The sequence below is a fragment of the Puma concolor genome, chromosome A2, assembly GCF_028749965.1.
Source record: "Puma concolor isolate L17-30 chromosome A2, mPumCon1.1.hap2, whole genome shotgun sequence".
NCBI lineage: Eukaryota > Metazoa > Chordata > Mammalia > Carnivora > Felidae > Puma > Puma concolor.
The window spans coordinates 161,727,532-161,747,741 of NC_141668.1; the positions used below are offsets into that span (position 1 = coordinate 161,727,532).

General features: G+C 50.5%; 1 protein-coding gene across 3 annotated transcripts; it reads right to left on the reverse strand.

The window, feature by feature from the left end:
* Positions 1-3,071: 3,071 nt before the first annotated feature.
* CLEC17A (C-type lectin domain containing 17A) lies at positions 3,072-14,669 on the reverse strand. 3 transcript variants are annotated; one of them, XM_086698842.1, is made up of 12 exons: positions 14,551-14,669; positions 14,327-14,404; positions 12,956-12,988; positions 12,799-12,849; positions 12,674-12,715; positions 12,473-12,514; positions 11,538-11,678; positions 11,390-11,452; positions 9,252-9,347; positions 8,889-9,040; positions 7,345-7,454; positions 3,072-4,400 (listed from the first exon to the last, which is right to left on the reverse strand). In XM_086698842.1, the coding sequence occupies exons 1-12, from the start codon at positions 14,582-14,584 to the stop codon at positions 4,268-4,270; spliced, it is 975 nt and encodes a 324-aa protein (XP_086554968.1). In that variant the 5' UTR covers positions 14,585-14,669; the 3' UTR covers positions 3,072-4,267. The 3 variants fall into 3 exon arrangements, with proteins under 3 accessions (XP_086554968.1, XP_086554967.1, XP_025771594.2); XM_086698841.1 differs by having other exon boundaries at positions 12,452-12,514; XM_025915809.2 differs by lacking the exon at positions 7,345-7,454 and having other exon boundaries at positions 12,452-12,514.
* Positions 14,670-20,210: the final 5,541 nt, after the last annotated feature.

Below are 20,210 nucleotides of genomic sequence, written 5' to 3' on the forward strand. Positions count from 1 at the left end.
ATCCCTCTGGCCCCCAAGAACTCCAAGAGGAACCCTGCTCCTGAATCTAGGAGGAAGCAGAGACCGGGGAACAAGGAGGTGTCTCTGCTTACCTGCCTGGTGTGCACATGCACCTCTTGGGGCGAAGAATCCGCCTCCTCCCATCGCTTGGGAAACTGCCCCAACCCCTGCTTAGAGTTCTCAGCCCCCAGGTCTGAGCCCCAAGAAGAAATGACAACACTGACAGGTCCTGGCAGCTGCAAAGAGGATGGTCTGATGTAACTGATGCCCTCCCAACAGACCTGCTGGAGTAGACAGACAACTTAACACGAGAATAATTCCAATAAGAACTGAACACAATCAAATAAGAATGTAAGGAGATTCTAGTACAGAACCAAAATGCCCTTTGGAACTAAATAAAAATGGGATAAATGAACAAGAGACTTTTCTGGATCAACGAGAGAAAAGTACGGTCACTGTCAAGAGCCAAATTAGTGGCTTAGAAGAACACGTGGAAGAAATATCTCAAAGCACAGATCAAAATGCCAATTGATGAAAATTGCGAAGGAGAAGAATTAGCCTGAGATGCCCAGGAGATCTGACATGGGAATGATAGGGGGTTTTGGAAGAGTAGGGGGGAGGCATTCAGGTCCATTTGATGTAATTAAAAAAAAAAAAAATCCTCTCTGCTGCATTAACTTCTCTCTCTCTCTCTCCCTTTCTCTCTCTCCACCCAACATTCTAGAAAAGTTGCTTACGCTCTGTTATCCCCACTTCCTGCCGCCCCCTCACTGCTCAACCACTGCAGTCTGATTTCTGCCTCCAACACACCCAAGAACGGCTCGATGTCCCAAATGCTTCCTCTGTGCTAAGGATGGAGACTTCCCAATCTTTTCTAACTTGACCTTTGGGTCACCCTTAATTGCACGGGTCTTCTTTTCTTTTTCTTTTTCTTTTTCATAATCAAGTATCTCAATTTCGTCCAGCTTTATTGAGGTATAATTAACACATAAAAATTGTCCATGATGGTTTGATCTACGTAAAGTGTCGATGATGGTTTGATCTACGTAAAGTGTCCATGATGGTTTGATCTACATATGCATTGTCCCCTTTGCTTCTTAAGCTCTGTCTTCTTGGCTTCTCTGGCACGATCGTCCTATAAGAGTGGTCAACTCATCCCAGTTTGCCCAGTACTTTCCCTGCTTTAGCACTGAGCATCCCACATCCCAGAAACCCCTCCAGCCCAGGCAAGCCAGAACCACGCCACAGGCTTGTCTTCTCCTGTCCCAGAGTGTCTCGATTTGGATTCCCCCAAGAGCAAACTCTGAGACAAGGATTCAAACATAAGTACTTTATTTTGGAGGTGATCCCAGGAAACACCAGCAGGAATGTGAAGACGGGAGTCAGAGAAAGAAAGGCACCCAGTCCAAGCTGTGTTCAAAGATGTGTTATCGAGTCTCTGTAAATAAATAAACTTGAAAGTTTTTTTAATTAAAACAAAAATAAACGTGTCCATAAGCATTATTTTCTTCCTCAGCTCTAGGTAATAATAACTCTATCTTTCCTGTTCCTTTAGTTGAAAATTTTGGAGTAATTCTTTACTCTTCTCTTTCTCTCACACCCCACATTCACTCCATCAGCAAATCCCATTAGTTTTCTCTTCAGAATAGATTAATTTTCTTCCTACCCTTCCTCTCACCCGCATTTTCATCATAGCCCCAGGAGAGCCGCACAGGTTATTATCAACGGACCCAGAACTCAATTCCTAGTGTCCTGCCTCAGCCCAGGATGTCTGTTCCATCACACCACGCTGTTCCCTTCCCATGACTGCCAGCTGAGACAAGAGCTACAAGGTTGGGGTCTCAGGGATAATTCGAGTTTACAGACCCTTGAAAGGTGGCAGGTGCTGCAGAAAGAGATCAACCATTGGAGGCACAGACTGAGTCCAAATATGAGCTGTGCCACCAGATGACAATGGACAAGCCTCAGTTTCCCCAGCTATAAAATGGGGCCGGTAGTTGTTCCAACTTCACAGAGTCGTTGTGTCTGTCTAGCACACAGTACATGCTTGATAAACGGTGACTTTTGTTATTTTTACGCACCAAAAATGCCCAGCCTTTGCTCCCTTACGCCCAAAGTGGTAAAGGGGACCTCCTTCACACTTATCTCTCTACCTAAAACTAGACAATCATGAGAGATGTGGGAGGGAGATAGGTTTGAGTCAGCCCCACTGTGAAACACCCCAGCATGACCCAAAGATGTGACCACAGCCCCTGCTTCTCCATTTTTCAGCACATTGCAGGAGGCTCACATCTCCTCTTCTGAGATGCAGGAACTTCCCCTGACCCCACATAAACAGTCACTTGGACCAACGGCCCCCTGGGGTTGGATACCCACCCACGCTATAGTCTATGGGCTGTAGGGGGGGCTGGTTTCAGTCCTGGTGAGTTGGGGACAGGTGTAGACGGGGGAGGAGACAAGGAGAGAGGGGGGCTGGAAGGGAAGTGAACGCTAACCTCCCCCACTGCCCCTCTGCCCAGAGCCTCCTTGCCTCGATCCCCTGCTGTCAGTCAACACGAGGATTCAGCTACTCACCAAGGGTAGTTGTTGATCAAGCAATTGATCAGTCTGGAGAATGCCCACGTCCCTTTAGATACAACTGGGGGATTGTCCAAAGGGTCTGCCCTGTTGCGTTGTGTTCAGCTGTGGGTAGTACCAGCCTCCCCTCGAGGGTGTTTCTGATGGTCAGAACCACTGGGCGGAGCACCGGTCCATTAGAGGGTATTGCAGGCTGTCCTGCTCTCCCCCAGAATTCACGTGTTCAAGTGCCAACCCCCAGGACGTCGGAATGTGACTGTATTTGAAGAGGCAATTCATGAAAACGAAGTCATTGCAAGGGGCCCTGATCCAATATGACCTATGTCTCCATAAGAAGAAGAGATTAGGACACAGATACGCACAAGGACAAGTCCATGTGGAGACACGGGGAGCCGAGAGCCAGATACAACTCAAGGAGAGACACCTCCCCAGAAACCAACGACTTCGACCCGCCAGTCTTAGACTTCAGCCTCCAGAACGAGGAGACAGTAAACTTCTCGCATTTAAGCCAGTCTACGGTGCTTTATTGTGGAACACGCCCTCCCCCACAGCAGACCGTCACCTTGGGCAAGGGCCACACATCGAACTGACATTTTGAGAAGCTCTCACACGGCAAGAGCTAATAGTCCAGGAAGGTCCACGGCAAGTAAAAGTGAATCATTCATCGAAGATCTTTACAAACCACCAACAGCCTAAAGGCATGAGCAGGCATAGGTAGCCACCGCCGCTGTCCTGGGAATCTGACCACACATTGGGGGAGGGGGCGGGCTTGCCTCTCAGGTGGTCTGCCTTTCTGGAAGCTTCACAGGCCAAGTCTTGGCAGAGGCCTGATTCTGCCCCCTAGGTCAGGCAAACCTCACCTGGGACATTGAGAAAGTTGCTTTGTCAAGAACAATTTTTCCCCACCTGCTTTCCCAGAAGCTGTTCCACATCAGGTAGACAGTAAGGGAGCCCTGGGCCAGCACCCCAGGGTTCAGAAGAGCCAGGGAGTTTTCCGCTCCAGCTCAGTCATTATCAGACCCGGAGCCCCCCGCGGCCAGGATTGCTTCCGCGGAGCCGGGAGCAAGGACTTGGTGAGTTTCCTCCACCCCAGAGCTGGGAGACAATGTCTAAGACCTGGTCTCCTGCCAGCTCGCCACCTGCTACAGACTGAATTGTGCGTCCCACGCCCAATTCGTATCTTAAACCCTAACCTTCAATGTGATGGTTCAAGGCGATAGGGCCTTTGGGAGGCGATCAGGTCATAAGGGTGGAACTCTTTGTTCCTTATAACAGGAACCCCAGAGAGTTCTCCCCCCTTGCAGCATAACAGAACACAGCAAGACGGCCCTCTGCGAATCAGAAAGTGGGCCCTCACCAAGCACTGCACTTTCACCTTGGACTTCCTGGCTTCCAGAAATTCAACAAGTAAATCTCTATTGCCTGTAAGCCATCCAGTTTCCAGTGTTCTGGTACAGCGGCCTGAATAGACTAGGACATCATCCAATTGCACAAGCCCTCTAGTCGCCAGAGAATTGCTCTCACTTGCACCCAAGGGGACTGGCTCCATCCAAGCTGCTGGTTCCGTCGTAGGTCCATCCATGTTGGTTCACAGACTGGCAGAGTCTTCCGTGGAAGGGCGGGAGGTTCTCATCCCCAAGAGCCGAGGGGCACTCGAGTAGGGACCCCCCCCCACCCTCAGCCGTGGGGTTCAACAGGAACATTTCCGCTCACAAATCCAGTAGGTCGTTTTGTCACAAGACAGGTCATTCCAGGTGCCACCTTTGTTCATGCTGGCACAGTCCTCATCGTTGATGTTGTTGGGCTCCTCTGGGTCCCAAAAGCTGCAGAGAGGAAAAGCAGGCATTGGGGAGGGATGAACAGGTGGGGCACAGGGGATTTTTTTCAGGGCACTCTATGCGATACTGCGACGGCGGATACGTGACAACATACACGCGTCAAAATCCACAGAATGCACAACACTTGGAGCGAAGCCTAATGGGAACCGAGGACTTCAACTCATCATAATGTATCCATATTGGTTCATCGTCTGTAACAAACGTGCCACCCCAAAAATGCAAGATGGTAATGACAGAGGAAACTGTGTACCTTCTGCTCAATTGTTTGGCAAAAAAGAAAGTCTGTTAATTAAAGAAAGAATATCAGGGAGTCGGGGGGAGGGGGAAGGAAAGGCCCTCACGGTTCAAGGCTCTTTCTTGCATCCTAGCCATTTCTTCAGCTTTCCAGAATTACCTGAAGCCACCATGTTGTCCCCTTCACCCCCACCTTGTCTGTCTTAATTCAGCCCCGCCTCCCCGTTCACCAGGACGGTCTCCTGCTCCTGAGTCCGTTTCCTACAGCTGGTCAGTTTCTGCCTCTTACAAAGAACGCTTCTTGGAATCCTTCCAACCTCCCAGGTATTGTAGTATCTCAAGTCTCTTCCATTAAGGCAGAGCCTGATTTGGCAATTCGGGTGCATGGGATTTACTAAGGGATGCTCTCAGGAGAGGAGTGCGAGAAGCAGAATGGTGCGGGGGGAGACCTTGAGCCCGGATGTGGGTTCAGCCTGGTCTTGCCTCAGCCTGATCCAAGAGGGAGCTCTGGAGTGTGAACAGCACCACAGAGTTCTCTCGACTTGTGACAAAGGGTCCCGGCTTCTCTTGGCCACTCGTTGGCTGTGGGCTGAAGTAACCTCCTAGGGGAGCTGGCCTCCATTCAGCTGAGGACAACTCTCTAGAGAAAGCACATCCGTGAGCCTTTAGCAGTCAGTTCCCTCTGCCGGGGGAAGGCTGCACCAGCCCCATGAGGGGGTCTCAGCTGGGCCCTCACAGCACCCCACTATGCCATGTCTTTGCTATTTATAGAGCGGTGCCCTCCTCCAAGAATCTTTAACAAAAAATGAGAACCCCTGTCAGGACACTAATATTTCTAATATATAAAGAGCTCTTAGAAATAAAGAAGAAGGGGCACCTGGGTGGCTCAGTCGGTTAGGCTTCCGACTTTGGCTCAGGTCATGATCTCACAGTTCATGGGTTCGAGCCCTGCATCGGACTCTGTGGGCTCTCTGCTGACAGCCTGGAGCCTGGAGCCTGCTTTAAATTCTATGTCTCCCTCTCTCTCTGTCCCTCCCCTGCTCATGCTCTCCCAAAAATAAACATTGAAAGAAAGAAAGAAAGAAAGAAAGAAAGAAAGAAAGAGAAAGAAAGGAAGGAAGAAGGAAAGAAGAAAGAAAGAAAGAAAGAAAGAAAGAAAGAAGAAAAAAACTAAAATCCCAGTGTAAAAATATACCAATGATATAATAAACACTTCACAGAAAAGTTAATACCTGTGTCTATTAAACATGTGAGAAGATACCCAGGAGCACCTGGGGGGCCCAGTCGGTGAAGCGTCCAACTCGATTTCAGCTCAGGTCATGATCTCATGGCTTGTGGGTCCGAGCCCCACATCGAGCTCTGCACTGGCAGCACAAGCCTACTTGGGATTCTCTCTCTCTCCCTCTCTCTGCCCCGCTTCTGCTCCCCTGCTCGCGCGCTCTCTCAAAATAAACTTTAAAAAACATACAAATAATAAAAAAATAACATATCCAACTCCAGTCATTATAAGAGAATGCAAATTAATACTAAATTGGGATTCCATTTCATCTACAATTAAACCAACAAAATTACACAAGTCTGATGAACTCTTAATGAAGAAAAGTATCGTCGAGCCAGCGAAAGCATAAACTGGTATAACCGCTATGAGGGACAATCGGTGAATATTTGTTTAAAATACAAATACAGGGGCGCCTGGGTGGCGCAGTCGGTTAAGCGTCCGACTTCAGCCAGGTCACGATCTCGCGGTCCGTGAGTTCGAGCCCCGCGTCCAGCTCTGGGCTGATGGCTCAGAGCCTGGAGCCTGTTTCTGATTCTGTGTCTCCCTCTCTCTCTGCCCCTCCCCCGTTCATGCTCTGTCTCTCTCTGTCCCAAAAATAAATAAACGTTGAAAAAAAAAAATTAAAAAAAAAAAATACAAATACATACACTCCTTGAGAAAGTAAGTGTAAAGGCTGAGAATATAGGCTTTAAAGCTAGACTGGCTGGCACGGGCCACCTGCCAGCTTTCCAACCTTAGGTGGTTGCTCAACCTCTCTGTGCCTCAGTTTCCTCCTCTTTAAAGTGGAGATGATAAGAAAAAATTTTTAAAGATGGGAACAATTATACCTTCTTTATAGGATTATTAAAAAGATTAAATCAATGGGTTAATATATGTAGAGTGCAGAGGGACAGAGAGCAAGAGATAGAGAGATCCCGCTCATCCAAAAGGATGAAGCTTTTGGAAGCTGCCTCCCCCTCCCACCCTATGACCACTCCGCCGCCGCCCCCCCCACCAACCACTGGCCTGAGGACCTGACCTTATAGTTGTGCTAAAAAGCAAAGATGTTGCAATGGAGAAAAATGTTTCATCTTTTTAAAGGGTTATTCACTTTTCAGAGACAGAGACAAAGCGTGAGTGGAAAGGGGGCAGAGAGAGAGGGAGACACAGAATCGGAAGCAGGCTCCAGGCTCTGAGCCGTCAGCACAGAGCCCGACACGGGGCTCGAACTCACGGAGTGTGAGATCACGACCTGAGCCACCCAGGCTCCCCGCAATGGAGAAAAATTTTAAAGGTACAGGGACCAGATTCCCTGTGAGCAAAAAAGCACCCTTGGGCCTCCTTTACCCAGCCTGGCCTGGGGTTCTAAACAATCTTCTGGCTTGGACTGCACAAAGACCATGGCGGGCAGAGACCCCAAGGGCCCTCAATACTTGCCTCAGAGTGACAGGTGAGCCATCCAGCCACTTCCAGTCCCCTTCATGGTCCCTGTCACTCAGCCCCAGCCAGTAGATCCGTGGAGAGCCATGAGCCTTGGCCACAAACTTCTGCAAGTACAAACTCCATTCAGCCATCAGCTTAATTACATCAAATGTAAGTGGTCTAAAAACACCCATTAAGAGCCAGAAATTGTCAGACTGAATTTAAAAAACAAGATCCGGGGCGGCCGGGCGGCTCAGTCGGTTGAGCATCCACCTTCAGCTCAGGACATGATCTCACAATTTGTGAGTTCGAGCCCCGCATTGGGCTCACTGCTGTCAGCCCAGAGCCTGCTTCGGATCCTCTGTCTCTCTCTCTCTCTCTCTCTCTCTCTCTCTCTGTCTCTGCCCTTCCCTCGCTCGCACACTCTCTCTCAAAAATAAAGAACAGTTAAAAAAAAAAAAGACCCAACTGTATGTTGTCTACAAGAAATCTGCTTGAAAATAATGACACAGGTAAAGGATGGAAAAAGACCATGCAGACCCCCGGGCTCAAATCCCAGCTCTGACACTTGCTAGCTGTCCATGGCCACGGGCAAGTCTCTTCAACGTACGGTGCCTCGGTTTCCCCATCTGCCAAGTACAAGCAATGTCTACCGTGTGCAAATGGTTTTTGCACCCTAACCGTCGTAGCAGCAAACCATCGCAGGTGCTTACGAAAAGCCAGTTTTCCTTCGCCGGTGAAACTGCTTTTCTACCACCTCAAAGCGCAGCAGGACCCACGCGTCCCTCATCGAGCTACGGGGACGGTTCCCTGGGCATCACGTGACCCCTCCTGACTCGCACGCTAATTCACAAGGTTGTTGTGAGGACGTTAATGTAAGACGCGAGGTGTTTGGAACACAGCCTGGAGAACACAAGGAATATAATAGCCGTGACGATATCTCCAGGTTAGAGACTTGGGATTTGAACCCAAGGAGAGCCTGTCCTCTTAACCTTGTTGTTTAAAGCCTTAGCAGCGGGGGCGCCTGGGTGGCTCAGTCGGTTGGGCTGCCGGCTACAGCTCAGGTCACGATCTCGAGGCCCGAGGGTTCAAGCCCCGCAGGGGGCTCTGTGCTGACAGCCCAGAGCCTGCTTCGGGTTCTGTGTCTCCCTCTCTCTCTGCCCCTTCCCTGCTTGCTCTCTGTCTCTCTGCCCCTTCCCTGCTTGCTCTCTGTCTGTCTCTCTCTCTCTCTCTCAAAAGTAATAAACAATTTAAAAAAAGTTTTAGTGGCTAAGAGCATCTAGGCGACTCAGTCGACTAAGCATCTAACTCTTGAATTTGGCTCAGGTCATGGTCTCATGGTTCGTGGGATCAAGCCCCACGTCAGGCTCTGTTCTGACATTGCTTGAGATTCTCTCTGCCCCTCCTCTGCTGTCTCTCTCTCTCTCTCAAAATAAATAAATTAAACATTTAAAAAAAAGAAAAAGTCTTAGTGGCTCAAAAGCACTTCCAATTTCTCTCCATCCAGGAAGGATATGTGAAACCTGCTGGCTCTTGAGGGCTTGGAGGGGATAGCTCACCTGTTCGGCAAAGCTACTGATGATGACCAAGTGAGAGTAATTCTCCTGACAGAACTTCCGGGCTTCATCCCATGACTTGGTCCTTGGGGAGAAGTAGTAACACTTGCCCTCAAAGGGGAGCCAGCCCTCAGGGCAGGTGATCCTGGTACAGTCTAGGGACAGAATAGTATGCTCTCAGCATGGCCCCAGAGCCGGGGTCATGTACACGGTGTGCCATACGCAGTTGTGCGGGTTGCGCACTGCTCATCCCCAGGGGGCATCGTTCGGGTTAACCGCACTGAGAATCACCCCCCTGGGGATTTGTGCGACATGCCAGCACAGTCATGTCCCCCATACCAGGGCAGTTCCCCAAGTCCCACTCACCTAATAAGCCCCGAAGTTCTACCAGGGACTGGTTGGTGTTAGTTCTTATGTGGTCAATATCCTTCTTCAGGCCAGCCAGCCCTGCCGTGCCAGTCACTGTCAGCAAGGGTGGGCTGGAAGGTTAGTAACGCAAACCCCCATCTACCCATCCACCCACCGCTGACTGCAAACACCAGAAAGAAGCGAGGCCACGCCCCTCACTGCACCCTCTTTCTAGCGGGCGGTGCTAGAACTCAAAACTGACGTGCTCAGCGCCCAGAGAGAGTCCTAGAGTGGCTCAGAGGAGGGACTGAGCCCTGGGGCTTGGGGAAGAGTGGGGATGGTGGACTTCCTAGAGGAGGTGGGTTTTGCAGGAAGATAGTGACTCAGTATCCGCCAGAGAGAGGGAGGGAGGCTCAGCAGGCCGGGGCCACCTTTACAGAAGCAGACATGTTGGGGCAGGCCGCAGCGGTAGAGGTCAAGGTGAACCTCACAGGAGCCAGAGCTCAAAGTAGGGTGAGGGCCAATGTCCAGGTCCTCGAGTGTTAAGCCTGGAGTCTCACCTTGGACTCTGGGCAGTGAGACGCCACCAGTGGGTTTCGAGCAGGAGAGTGGCTTGAATGCAACATGCGACAATTGTTGGGCTTCAGCAAACATGGCGAAGGCCGTGCTAGCCCAGGAGATTCTTCTACAACTAAGTATTCCCACTGCTCCCACGCCAGACTTGCCCACTTCCAGCTGGACACCCTTCCGTCTCTCTACCCACTAAAGCTTTTCTACTCCACCCACCTCTCTCCACCCTCATCCAAGCCACCATCACCTCTCACCCGTCCAACTGCCCGGTACTCCTCCCTTGTACTTACGACATTGCCTCCTGCCACAGGGCCTTTGCACACACCTGAAGCCCTCCACCCCTCATGTGGTTGTTTCCCTTCCCTCACTCAGCTACAGCACTCTTTCCCTAGGAAAGCCCTATATGACCTTCCCAAAGATAAGGTCAAAGATCCCTTATTATATTTTTTTTCATAGAATCAGCATCCTTTGGACAATTCGCCGAAATTTGGGATTTTATACTCATTTGGGTGATAATTTGGTAAACGCTTCTTAATACCTGTGCTGTCCAACAGAAGTAGAATATAAACCACATACATAATTTTGAATTTTCGAATGGCCCCATTTAAAAAAAAATTTTTTTAATGTTTATTCATTCTTGAGAGAGAAAGACACAGAGCACTAGCTGAGGAGAGGCAGAGAGAGAGGGAGACACAGAATCCAGAGCAGGCTTCAGGGGGACGCAGGGCTTGCACCCACGAACCGCGAGATCATGGCCTGAGCCGAGGTCAGGCACTTAACCGACTGAGCCACCCAGGCGTCCCTAATGGCCCCATTTTTTATTTTTATTTTTATTTTTTTTTAATTTTTTTTTTAACGTTTATTTATTTTTGAGACAGAGAGAGACAGAGCATGAACAGGGGAGGGTCAGAGAGAGGGAGACACAGAATCTGAAACAGGCTCCAGGCTCTGAGCTGTCAGCACAGAGCCCGACGCGGGGCTCGAACTCACAGACTGCGAAATCATGACCTGAGCCGAAGTCGGCCGCTTAACCGACTGAGCCACCCAGGCGCCCCGGCCCCATTTTTTAAAAGTCAGAAGAAAGCAGGCAAAAATTATTTGAGTGTTATTTTTTTTACTTATGCCAATGTATCCAAAATATTTTAATGGGTAACCAGTATTAAAGATTATTATTCTTGATATTGTTGAGATATTTTACATTCTTTTTTTTTTTTTTTTTTTTTTTTGGAGCAAGTATTTGACATTGGTGTGTGTTTTACACTCACAGGCCATCTCCGTTCAGAATGACCACACTGCAAGTGTCCCATAGCCACAGTGTCCAATAGCCTACTTGTCCCATAGCCACAGTGGCTCATGGCCGCCATATTGGACAGTAGCGATCTAGACGCACACATGCACGTAAACACATGCTCACGCACACACTGTGCAAGGACAGGAACGGTGCCTGATGTGCTCCCTACCCCACCCGTCCCCCGATACCTACACAATTCCCGGCAAAGGCAGGATCGGAAGTGGCCTTGGGGTCGCATTTGAGAGGTCATGTTGGGCGTTCGGTATGCATAACATGAAGGGAACAAAGCACTCACCACTTGCTTGCCATGCCGTCTGCTGAAAGGTCAACATTCTCAGCTCTCCCACCACCTCCTGGTCTATGAGGAAGAGTCCATCTTGAGCCCAGGCCCTCCCATGCCCCATGCTCAGCGTCTCCCCAGGCCCCATCCCCTTCCTACTCACACTTGATAAGGGTCACAGCCAGACCAGTGCAGCCCAGGAGCAGTGACACCACCACCAGCAGGCACAGGAACACCACCAGTCTCTCCTCCTGGTAGCACCCAGGACATCTGGACTTCTGACTGAGCTGGGACCCCGGGGTGGCTGGGGGAAGAGAGTGGGGACACAGAGACCAGTTCTGGTGCTTCATAGAGTGAGGAAGAGACACTCGAGCCTCTCTCCAAGAGCGGGGAGACAGAGATCCGTGGTCATGACTGGCTCACCAGAGGGCGTCGGCGAGAGAGGGTCAGGGGAAGAGAACCCTGAAGGAGCCCAGAAGAGCACATGCTGTGCTTCAGGGCCATGGCTTCCCCAAACGGAGCCCCCTCCCCATCTCCAAATGAAGCCCCACCCCCATCCCATCTCCATTTTCAAATCCAACACCATCACCGCAACCTAACACGACTACAACATAACCCAGAACACGGGAGAGAACGTGCCGTGTGCCAAAGCATCCTGTCACACCCTTGTTACTGGATCCTCACCCTTATCACGTAGATGTCACTATTATTCTCAGTTTGCAAATAAGTAAACGGAAGGCTTGGCAAGGTGGTGCGTGAGTTGGACCCAGCGCAGCTCCTAACGTTTGCGATGCATTACCCTATACTCTCCAGCAGCCCCTGCCCAAGCTGCTCCCCCCTTCTAGGAAGCTTATGGACCTTTGCATCAGGGGCAGAGAATGTTTCCCGTGCTTTATGCAAGTAGGATGTGGGGCCTGAGGAGAATCAGGCAGAGACCCTGGGTCCCTCGAGTCTGGTTTAGACTCAGGGAGGTGGACCTTCTGAAAGGAGACACTTCTCTGCCCCAGGGTCTCCCTCTGGAGCTATAGGTCTGACTCAAGGATACTTGCTACCATGAGAGGGAAGAGAGGGGCACACCTGGGGGGCATGTGGACTTACCAGCCAGGGACGGCTGGAACGGAGGGCATTCGGGATTGACACCTGGGAGAAAGGGAGAGAAGCGTTTATTCGCAAGTTGCTGCAAAACTCTACATCCCAAGATCAGCACCTCCCCCATCCCATCCGATTTGTTCTCTAGGGAACTGGAGGGCTTCCCGGTGTCCCCTCGCAGGCTTCTGACAGGCTCTCCCCGCCGCTCACCCAGTGGAGGAGATGTGCAGATGACAGGGGTGAGGTCCGGGCCTGGAAGGGGCCAGAAAGACAGTGGTTATGCAGACAAGGACTTCAGCCAGGTAAACTGAACAGTCCCAGCCCCAGATTCTCACCTTTGATCTTTGGGGACTTGCAAGGCAGTGGGGGGTTCTCTGTTTTCTTTCCTGGGGGCGGGGGGGGGGGTGGGAGGGGAGGGAGGGAAAGGAATGGTTAGGCCCAGAGCAACACAAAGGCAGCACTGAGTTTCCTGTACCCCCAACCCCAACTCACCTGCCCTCGGAGGCCTAGGTGGGGCCATCGAGTCTGTAGAAGAGAAGTTCAGAGTTAGAGCCGGTGTGAGGCCCGGAAAAAGATCAGAAGCCGTGATGGAGCCAGGGCCGAGGCTCAGGTGGAGGGTGAGGGACAGGGTTGAGCATGAGAATGGAATCGGGGTTGAGCTAGAGCGACCAGCCGTCCTGGATCGCCCGGGACTTGCCCAGTTTTAAACCTCAAAGTCCCACATTCCAGGAAGTCACTCAGCCCTGGGAAAAACTGGGGCAGTTGTTCGCCCTCAGTTAAAGACACAGCTGAGTCTGGGCTAAGGCTGGAGTCACGGGTGTGGCTGGGCTGAGGATGGGGTGGGGGGACAGTGAGGGACACGGGAGCAGGGTTGCGGTGCGGGATGTGGTCGGGATGAAGGGTGGGACTATCACTGCACCAGGGGATCGGGAGGAAACCCCGTTTAGGTCGTGGTTCTGTGGAAGAAAGGGGGACGACTGCGGCTTTGGGAATAAAGCCGGAAATCGGACTGCAATCGGAAATGGGGAAGGGGCTGACTTCGGGGAAGGGGCAGCACCGAAGATGAAATGGGTGGGGTCCATGTTGGAGGTGGGCTTGAGGACTGTGTCGAGACCAAGTGGGAGCTGGGAGCCGGCCCGCCGCAGAGCCCAGGGCCCCTCCTGCCTCATTCGGAGCCCCGGGCACCTGCCGGGTTGGCCTCTCACTGGACTGAGAAGCGGTGGGCGCAGCGCCCCGCCCTACAGGGACCGGCCGCGGTCCAAGGACACCAGCACAGCGCAGTCGACCCTCAGGGGAGCCTCGAAGCCTCGAAGCCTTCCCTTTTATACCCACTTAGCAGACTCTTGTCGAGACCCGGGCCAGGCACGGAGCCTAAAGGCAAATCTGGTCCCCAGAGTGTGGATGTGAGGAGGCTGGGAGTCGAGGGTCCACGCACTGCTTATGAAGCACCAGCCTTCGTGTCTCAGGACCTATGCACCCATCGGTTCTCTACCAGGCTCCTCTGCCTAACAAACTCCGGCTCATCCGTTAAGCCCCATCCCAATATCCCCCCTCTGACCCCAGTCTCCCCACCACTACAAGCGGAGCCCTCAATTCCCCCTGGAGATTTCCCCCGTTCTCTCGGGCCATCCCTTCGTGGACCTGCTCACCGGGGGCTGTGCCCAGAACCGCCCCTCCCAGTGGACAGGGAGACCTTCCGGGGCAGGGCAGAGGCACAGAGACACCTGTCATCACGGCATCTGGCTGGGCACACAGGAGGCTGACCGTGCGTCTACAACGCCCAGCTAATGCCCCCTGGCCGCTGCTTCCCTCGGGGCACAGGCCACACATTTTCTGCACCCGGCCTCTGAGGAGTCCTCTTACCTGGCTTGGGAGGGAGATCCTTGTAGGGGGGTGCCATGTTCTCATAATCATCACCATCCTCCTCCTCCTCTCTGGTCCCTTCCAGACGAGAGGCAAGTGAGAGCCCAGCCCATCCCCTCCTCTGTCCCTCGGGCCCCGGTCTCTAGCCGCAGGGTGGGGATGCCGTACTCTGGGTCCCGACCATCCCTGGCTGGCCCCCAGCTCCAGCCCGGCCAGGGTCATACCTGGCAGGTCCTGGCATCCAGAGTTGGTATACATGTGCACAGCCACGGCTAACACGAGAGCCTGAGAAGAGAGGCCCGGATGGTATCTGCCTCTGACGCCTCCTGCTCAGGTGCCTGAGGTTTCTCTCAGTTCCCTTTTTCATTAAAATTCAAGCACATGCAAATCCACCTTCGGGGGAACCACCCAAACCCCCACACACACACGTGCGCACACACACACGCACACACACACACACACACACACACACACACAGACGCACACATCCTTCGCCCCAGTTTGGATTCACGCACAGAAGTGTCAACGCCTGCATCTGAGCAGCAAGCCCTGGGTGGAAAAAACGGATAAGCTCCTTCCTTTGTGGAACTTCCCATCAAGACACAACAGACACTGAACTAGGAAATAAATATAGAAATAAGCGGTTCGGTTTTTTATTTTATTTCCAATAGTCACCGAGTATTATTAAAATAAAATCACGTAGGGGCGCCTGGGTGGCTGCGTCGGTCAAGCGTCCGGCTTCGGCTCAGGTCATGATCTCACGGTTCGTGGGTTCGAGCCCCACATCGGGCTCTGTGCTGAGCGTGGAGCCTACTTAGGACTCTCTCCTGGGGCACCCGGGTGGCTCAGTTGGTTAAACGTCCAACTTCAGCTCAGGTCATGATCTCACGGTTCGTGGGTTCAAACCCCACATCGTGCTCTGTGCTGACAGCTCAGAGCCTGGAGCCTGCTTCGGATTCTATGTCTCCCTCTCTCTCTGCCCCCGCCTCCCACTCATGCTGTCTCTCTCTCTTTCTCAAAAATGTACAAACATTTAAAAAGTGACATAAAACAGGGGCACCTGGCTGGCTCAGTCAGAAGAGCATGAAGCTTTTGATCTCAGGGTCATGAGTTCGAGCCCCACGTGGGGAGCAGAGATCACTTAAATAAACTTTTTTTTTTTTTAATGACAATAAAATACAATAAAACAGAGTGAGGGATAGGATAGAGGCTAGTGTAGAGAGATAAAGAGAGAAGGCCTCCTGGAAGTGACAATTGTGACAAAATGCTAAAGTGATAGGTGCTAAGTACTCCCATGTTCCACAGCGAACGTTCCATGTTCCACGTTCCTGGCTCAGTTATCTCTGGCTGCATCACAAATTACCCCAAAGCTTCGTAAACGACAACAAGCATTTATTAGCTCGCAGTTTCCGTGGCGCTGAGTTCAAGAGCAGCTTGGCTGGGTGACTGGTTCTTCCCCGGGACCTCGCATATCCCGTCAAGAGGCTCCCTGGGGCCAAGGTCTCTGTGCTGAAGCTGGGAGATCTGCTTCCAAGATGGGGCGCTCTCTCCAAAGGGCCGATGGAGCGTCCTCCCAATGTGGCACGGGCCAGGGTGGAAGCCATGCCACCTTGGATGCTTTGGCCGCACAAGTCACAAGCTGTGACCGCTGCTATCTTTTTTCACCCCGACCGGTTCCGAGTCGTTGCGGGAGGAAACGGCATGAGAGCGTGAACACTGAGACGTGAGGATCATCGGGGGCCATCCTGAAGGCTGGTCACCACCATCACATGCACAGAACTTGCAAAGGAAGGTTTTTCACCCTGAGCTTGACATGGACTGGAAGTTATTTAAAAAGTGAGAGTTGAAGAGAGAAGTCTGTCCACCTCATTGGTAAAGCAAGGGATGAGGTTTTGACTCCGATCCCAAACCAGGGACCTGTGGGAAGGGGCTGCAGGAGGGGTGGCCACATCTTTGGGTTCAGCACAGACGTGGGAGTTCCCTGAGAGCCAAGTGAAGACAGTGGGGTAACCAGGCTGGAGCTATTTGGAGCGCTCTGCCCAAGTGGGCAGCCTGCCTTGTGTTTCTCCAAAGGCCTGCCATCAGCCTTTGGGGCCAACGGCCTGAGAATCACCCATGACCCCTCTCTTCTCTCATTTCATGGCTCTGGCAAGTTGAATTTTCAAAAGATGGCTGCAACAGTATCTGTCTGTCCTACATGTGCTCATGCAACGTGACCTCGCCAGTCCGCGAAGGAGTCCAACACTCCCCTTGAATCTGGGACGGTGGCAGTGACTCTCTTCTGACCACAGAATGTGGTGTGACTGACAGCTGCCATGCAGCCTCCACCTGGCTGTGTCAGAACACGTTCTCCCTGCCGCCATGTTGCGAGGAAACCCAAGCCGTATGGAGGTGTTCGCTCAACACTCCCAGCTGAGGCCAGACTTCAAGCTGTCCCAGCCCAGGTGCCAGACATGCAAGTGAAGACACCTCCTGATGTTTCCAGCCCCCCGGGACAGTAGAGTCACTGTAGAGTAGATTCAACCTCCAGCCCATTGAATCTTCCTATCTGAGGCCCCGGACGTTGTGGAGCAGAAACCAGCTGTCCCTACCATGCCCTGTCCCCTAGAATCTGTGACTGTCACTGAAGTGACTCTTAGTCACTAAGTTTGGGCTGGTTTGTTAGATACCCTAGATATTGGAAATCTGGCAAATCTGTTAGTAATCCTGGGTGGCTGTACCTTCACAATATAACCAGCTTCTGAGCCGGTCTGACCTCCCAGTCTAAGCCGTCTGCTCGGATTACAGTAACTGCCTCCTTCTGGTCTGCCTGCCTTCTGCCCTTGCCCTCCATAGAGTAGAACTCACAGAAGCAGACAGGTGGTTGCCAGGGGCTGGAGGAGGCAAAAAGTGGGTAGGTGTTGGTTAAGGGGAGCAGAGTTTCAGTTATGTAAGATAAATGAGTTCTGGGGAATCAGTGTACAATGATGGGACTATAATTGATGATGTTGTACTGTGTAGTTGAAATTTGCTATAAGGGTAGATCTTGGATCTTCTCGAAAGGAGGGAAGGAAGGAAGGAAGGACGGAAGGAAGGAAGGAAGGAAAAGAAAAAAGAAAAAAAGAAAGAAAGGAAGGAGGAAAGAAAGAAAGAAGAAAGAGAAAGAAAGAAAGAGAAAGAAAGGAAGGAAGGAGGAAAGAAAGAAAGAAAAAGAAAAAAGGAAGAAAGAAAGAAAGAAAGAAAGAAAGAAAGAAAGAAAGAAAAAGGAAGGAATGAAGAAAGAAAGAAAAAGAAAAAATAAAGGAAGGAAGGAAGGAAGGAAGGAAGAAAGAAAGAAAGAAAGAAAGAAGAAAGAAAGAAGAAAGGAGGAAAGAAAGAAAGAAAGAAAGAGGAAGAAAGAAAGAAAGAAAGAAAGAGAAAGAAAGAGAAAGAAAGAAAGAAAGAAAGAAAGAAAGAAAGAAAAGAAGAAAGAAAGAAAGAAAGAAAGAAAGGAAGGAAGAAAGAAAGAAAAAGAAAAAAAGAAAAGAAGGAAGGAAGGAGGAAAGAAAAAAAGGAAAGAGAAAGAAAGAGAAAAAAGAAAGAAAAAGAAACAAAGAAAGAAAAGAAGAAAGAAAGAAAGAAAGAAAGAAAGAAAGAAAAAGGAAGGAAGGAAGGAAGGAAGAAAAAGAAAAAAGAAAAAAGAAAGGAAGGAAGGAAGGAAGAAAGAAAAAGAAAAAATAAAGGAGGAAAGAAAGAAAGAAAGAAAAGGAGAAAGAAAGAATGAAAAAGAAAAAAAGAAAGGAAGGAAGGAAGAAAAAGAAAAAAGAAAAAAGAAAGGAAGGAAGGAAGAAAGAAAGAAAAAGAAAAAATAAAGGAGGAAAGAAAGAAAGAGAAAGAAAAAGAAAGAAAGAAAAGGAGAAAGAAAGAACGAAAAAGAAAAAAAGAAAGGAAAGAAGGAAGAAAGAAAGAAAAAGAAAAAGAAAAAAAGGAAGGAAGGAAGGAGGAAAGAAGGAAGGAAGGAAGAAAAAGAAAAAAGAAAAAAAGAAAGGAAGGAAGGAGGAAAGAAAAAAAGGAAAGAGAAAGAAAGAAAGAAAGAAAGAAAGAAAGAAAGAAAGAAAGAAAGAAAGAAAGAAAGAAAGGGAACGAGTCACTGTAAGGTAACAGCTCTAGCAGTTTCTGGTGGAGCCTGTCAGGTTTTCCACCTAGAGTATCGTGTTATCTGCAAAGAGTGAAAGTTCGGCTCCTTCCTTGGCAATCTGGATGCCTTTTATTTCTTTGTGTTGTCTGATTGCTGAGGCTGGGACTTCCAACACTGTGTTGAACAACGGTGGTAGAGTGGTGAGATCCCTCTATCCCTACTTTCGTGGGGATTTTTCTCAAGAAAGGATGCTGTGGTTTGTCAGATGCTTTTTCTGCATCTAGTGAGAGGATCATCTGGTTCTTGTCCTTTCTTTTATCAATGTGGTGTATCACACTGATTGATTCACAGATCTCGAAGCAGCCCTGAAGCCCAGGAATGACTCCCACTTGATCAGGTTGAAAAATTCTGTCAACGTGCTGTTGAATTCAGTTTGCTAGTATCTTGTCGAGAACTTTTGCATCCAGGTTCATCGGGGATATTGGCCCGTAATTCTCCTTTTGAGTGGGGTCTTTGTCTGGTTTGGGAACCAAGGTAACACTGGCTTCATAGAATGGGTCTGGCAGGTGATGGATATGTTATGGTAACTATTTCACAATGTACACGTACATCAGATCATCAGTTTGCACACCCCGAATATACACGAAACATCTATTTTATCTCGGCGTTGGCGGGAAAGAAGTCTGAACTCAAGGTTTTGACACAGCCATGCTCTTTCCAGAAGCTCTAGGGGGGGACCCTCTCTTGCCTCTTCCAGCATCTGGGGCTCCTGGTGCTCCCTGGCTGCGGCCGCATCCCCCCAGTGTCTGCCTCCGTGGTCACCCGGCCTCTCCCTGTGTGTCTGTGCCTCAAGTGTCTCTCTCCTTCCTCTGAAGCTTTACACCATGTTGGTGGCTTTGAAGACGCAGGAAGGGGCCATGAGCCAAGGAATGCAGGTCTAGAAGCTTGAAAAGGCAAAAAAAAAAAGGTGGCCCAGTCGCTTAAGCGTCTGACTTCGGCTCAGGTCATGATCTCACGGTCCGTGAGTTCAAGCCCCGCGTCACGCTCTGGGCTGACAGCTCAGAGCCTGGAGCCTGCTTCGGATTCTGCGTCTCCCTCTCTCTCTGCCCCTCCCCTGCTCATGCTCTGTCTCTCTCAAAAATAAATAAACATTTAAAAAAATAAATAAAATAAAAATATTTTTAAAAACCAAACAAACAGATTCTCCCACGGGATCCTCTGCTGACACCTGGGTTCAGCCCCCATCAAACAATTTGAACTTCAGACCTCGAGAACTGTAAAAGAGCCCGTTCCTGTTGTGCGAAGCCACTAAATTTGGGGGGATTTGCCATGGTAACCATAGGAAACCACTCTGTACCGCAAGGGGCAAGACCCCAATTCCCCCCCCTCATAAGGGCTTTCTGCTGAGAATAAAAGGCATTGAAACGCAAACTGGCTTAAGGCTTAAGCAACAAGGAAATCCCACCCGGCGTGTGCACAGCGTAGGATATTAGGTTGGGTTGCTGTAACAGACATTCAGAACAACATCAACTTAAAATAGAATTGCTTGCCTCACAGATCAATATAAGCAACCCACAGTCTCCACGAGCGGAAAATCTTCGCCAGCACATGGGGAAAGTGTGTGCCCAGCCCTGGCTGAAGTTGGGGAGGCGGCGGTGGGGGGGGGGGGGTGCTGCAGCAGACCAGCCTCCCTCTCCAGGGAAAGCTCACCCCAAGGGCTGGGCTTTCCCCATTACACTGCAAGAAGTAACGTGCAAAACTTCCCCAACCTGCCTGAGGCGTAGGTAC

Coding starts and splice junctions, on each gene's coding strand:
- CLEC17A (XM_086698841.1), bottom strand. CDS start 14,584: ATGTATACCAACTCTGGATGCCAGGACCTGCCAG. Junction 12,989..14,326: donor GGATCTCCCTCCCAAGCCAG/GTAAGAGGACTC, acceptor TCTCTTCTACAG/ACTCGATGGCCCCACCTAGG. Junction 12,850..12,955: donor ACCTAGGCCTCCGAGGGCAG/GTGAGTTGGGGT, acceptor CCCCGCCCCCAG/GAAAGAAAACAGAGAACCCC.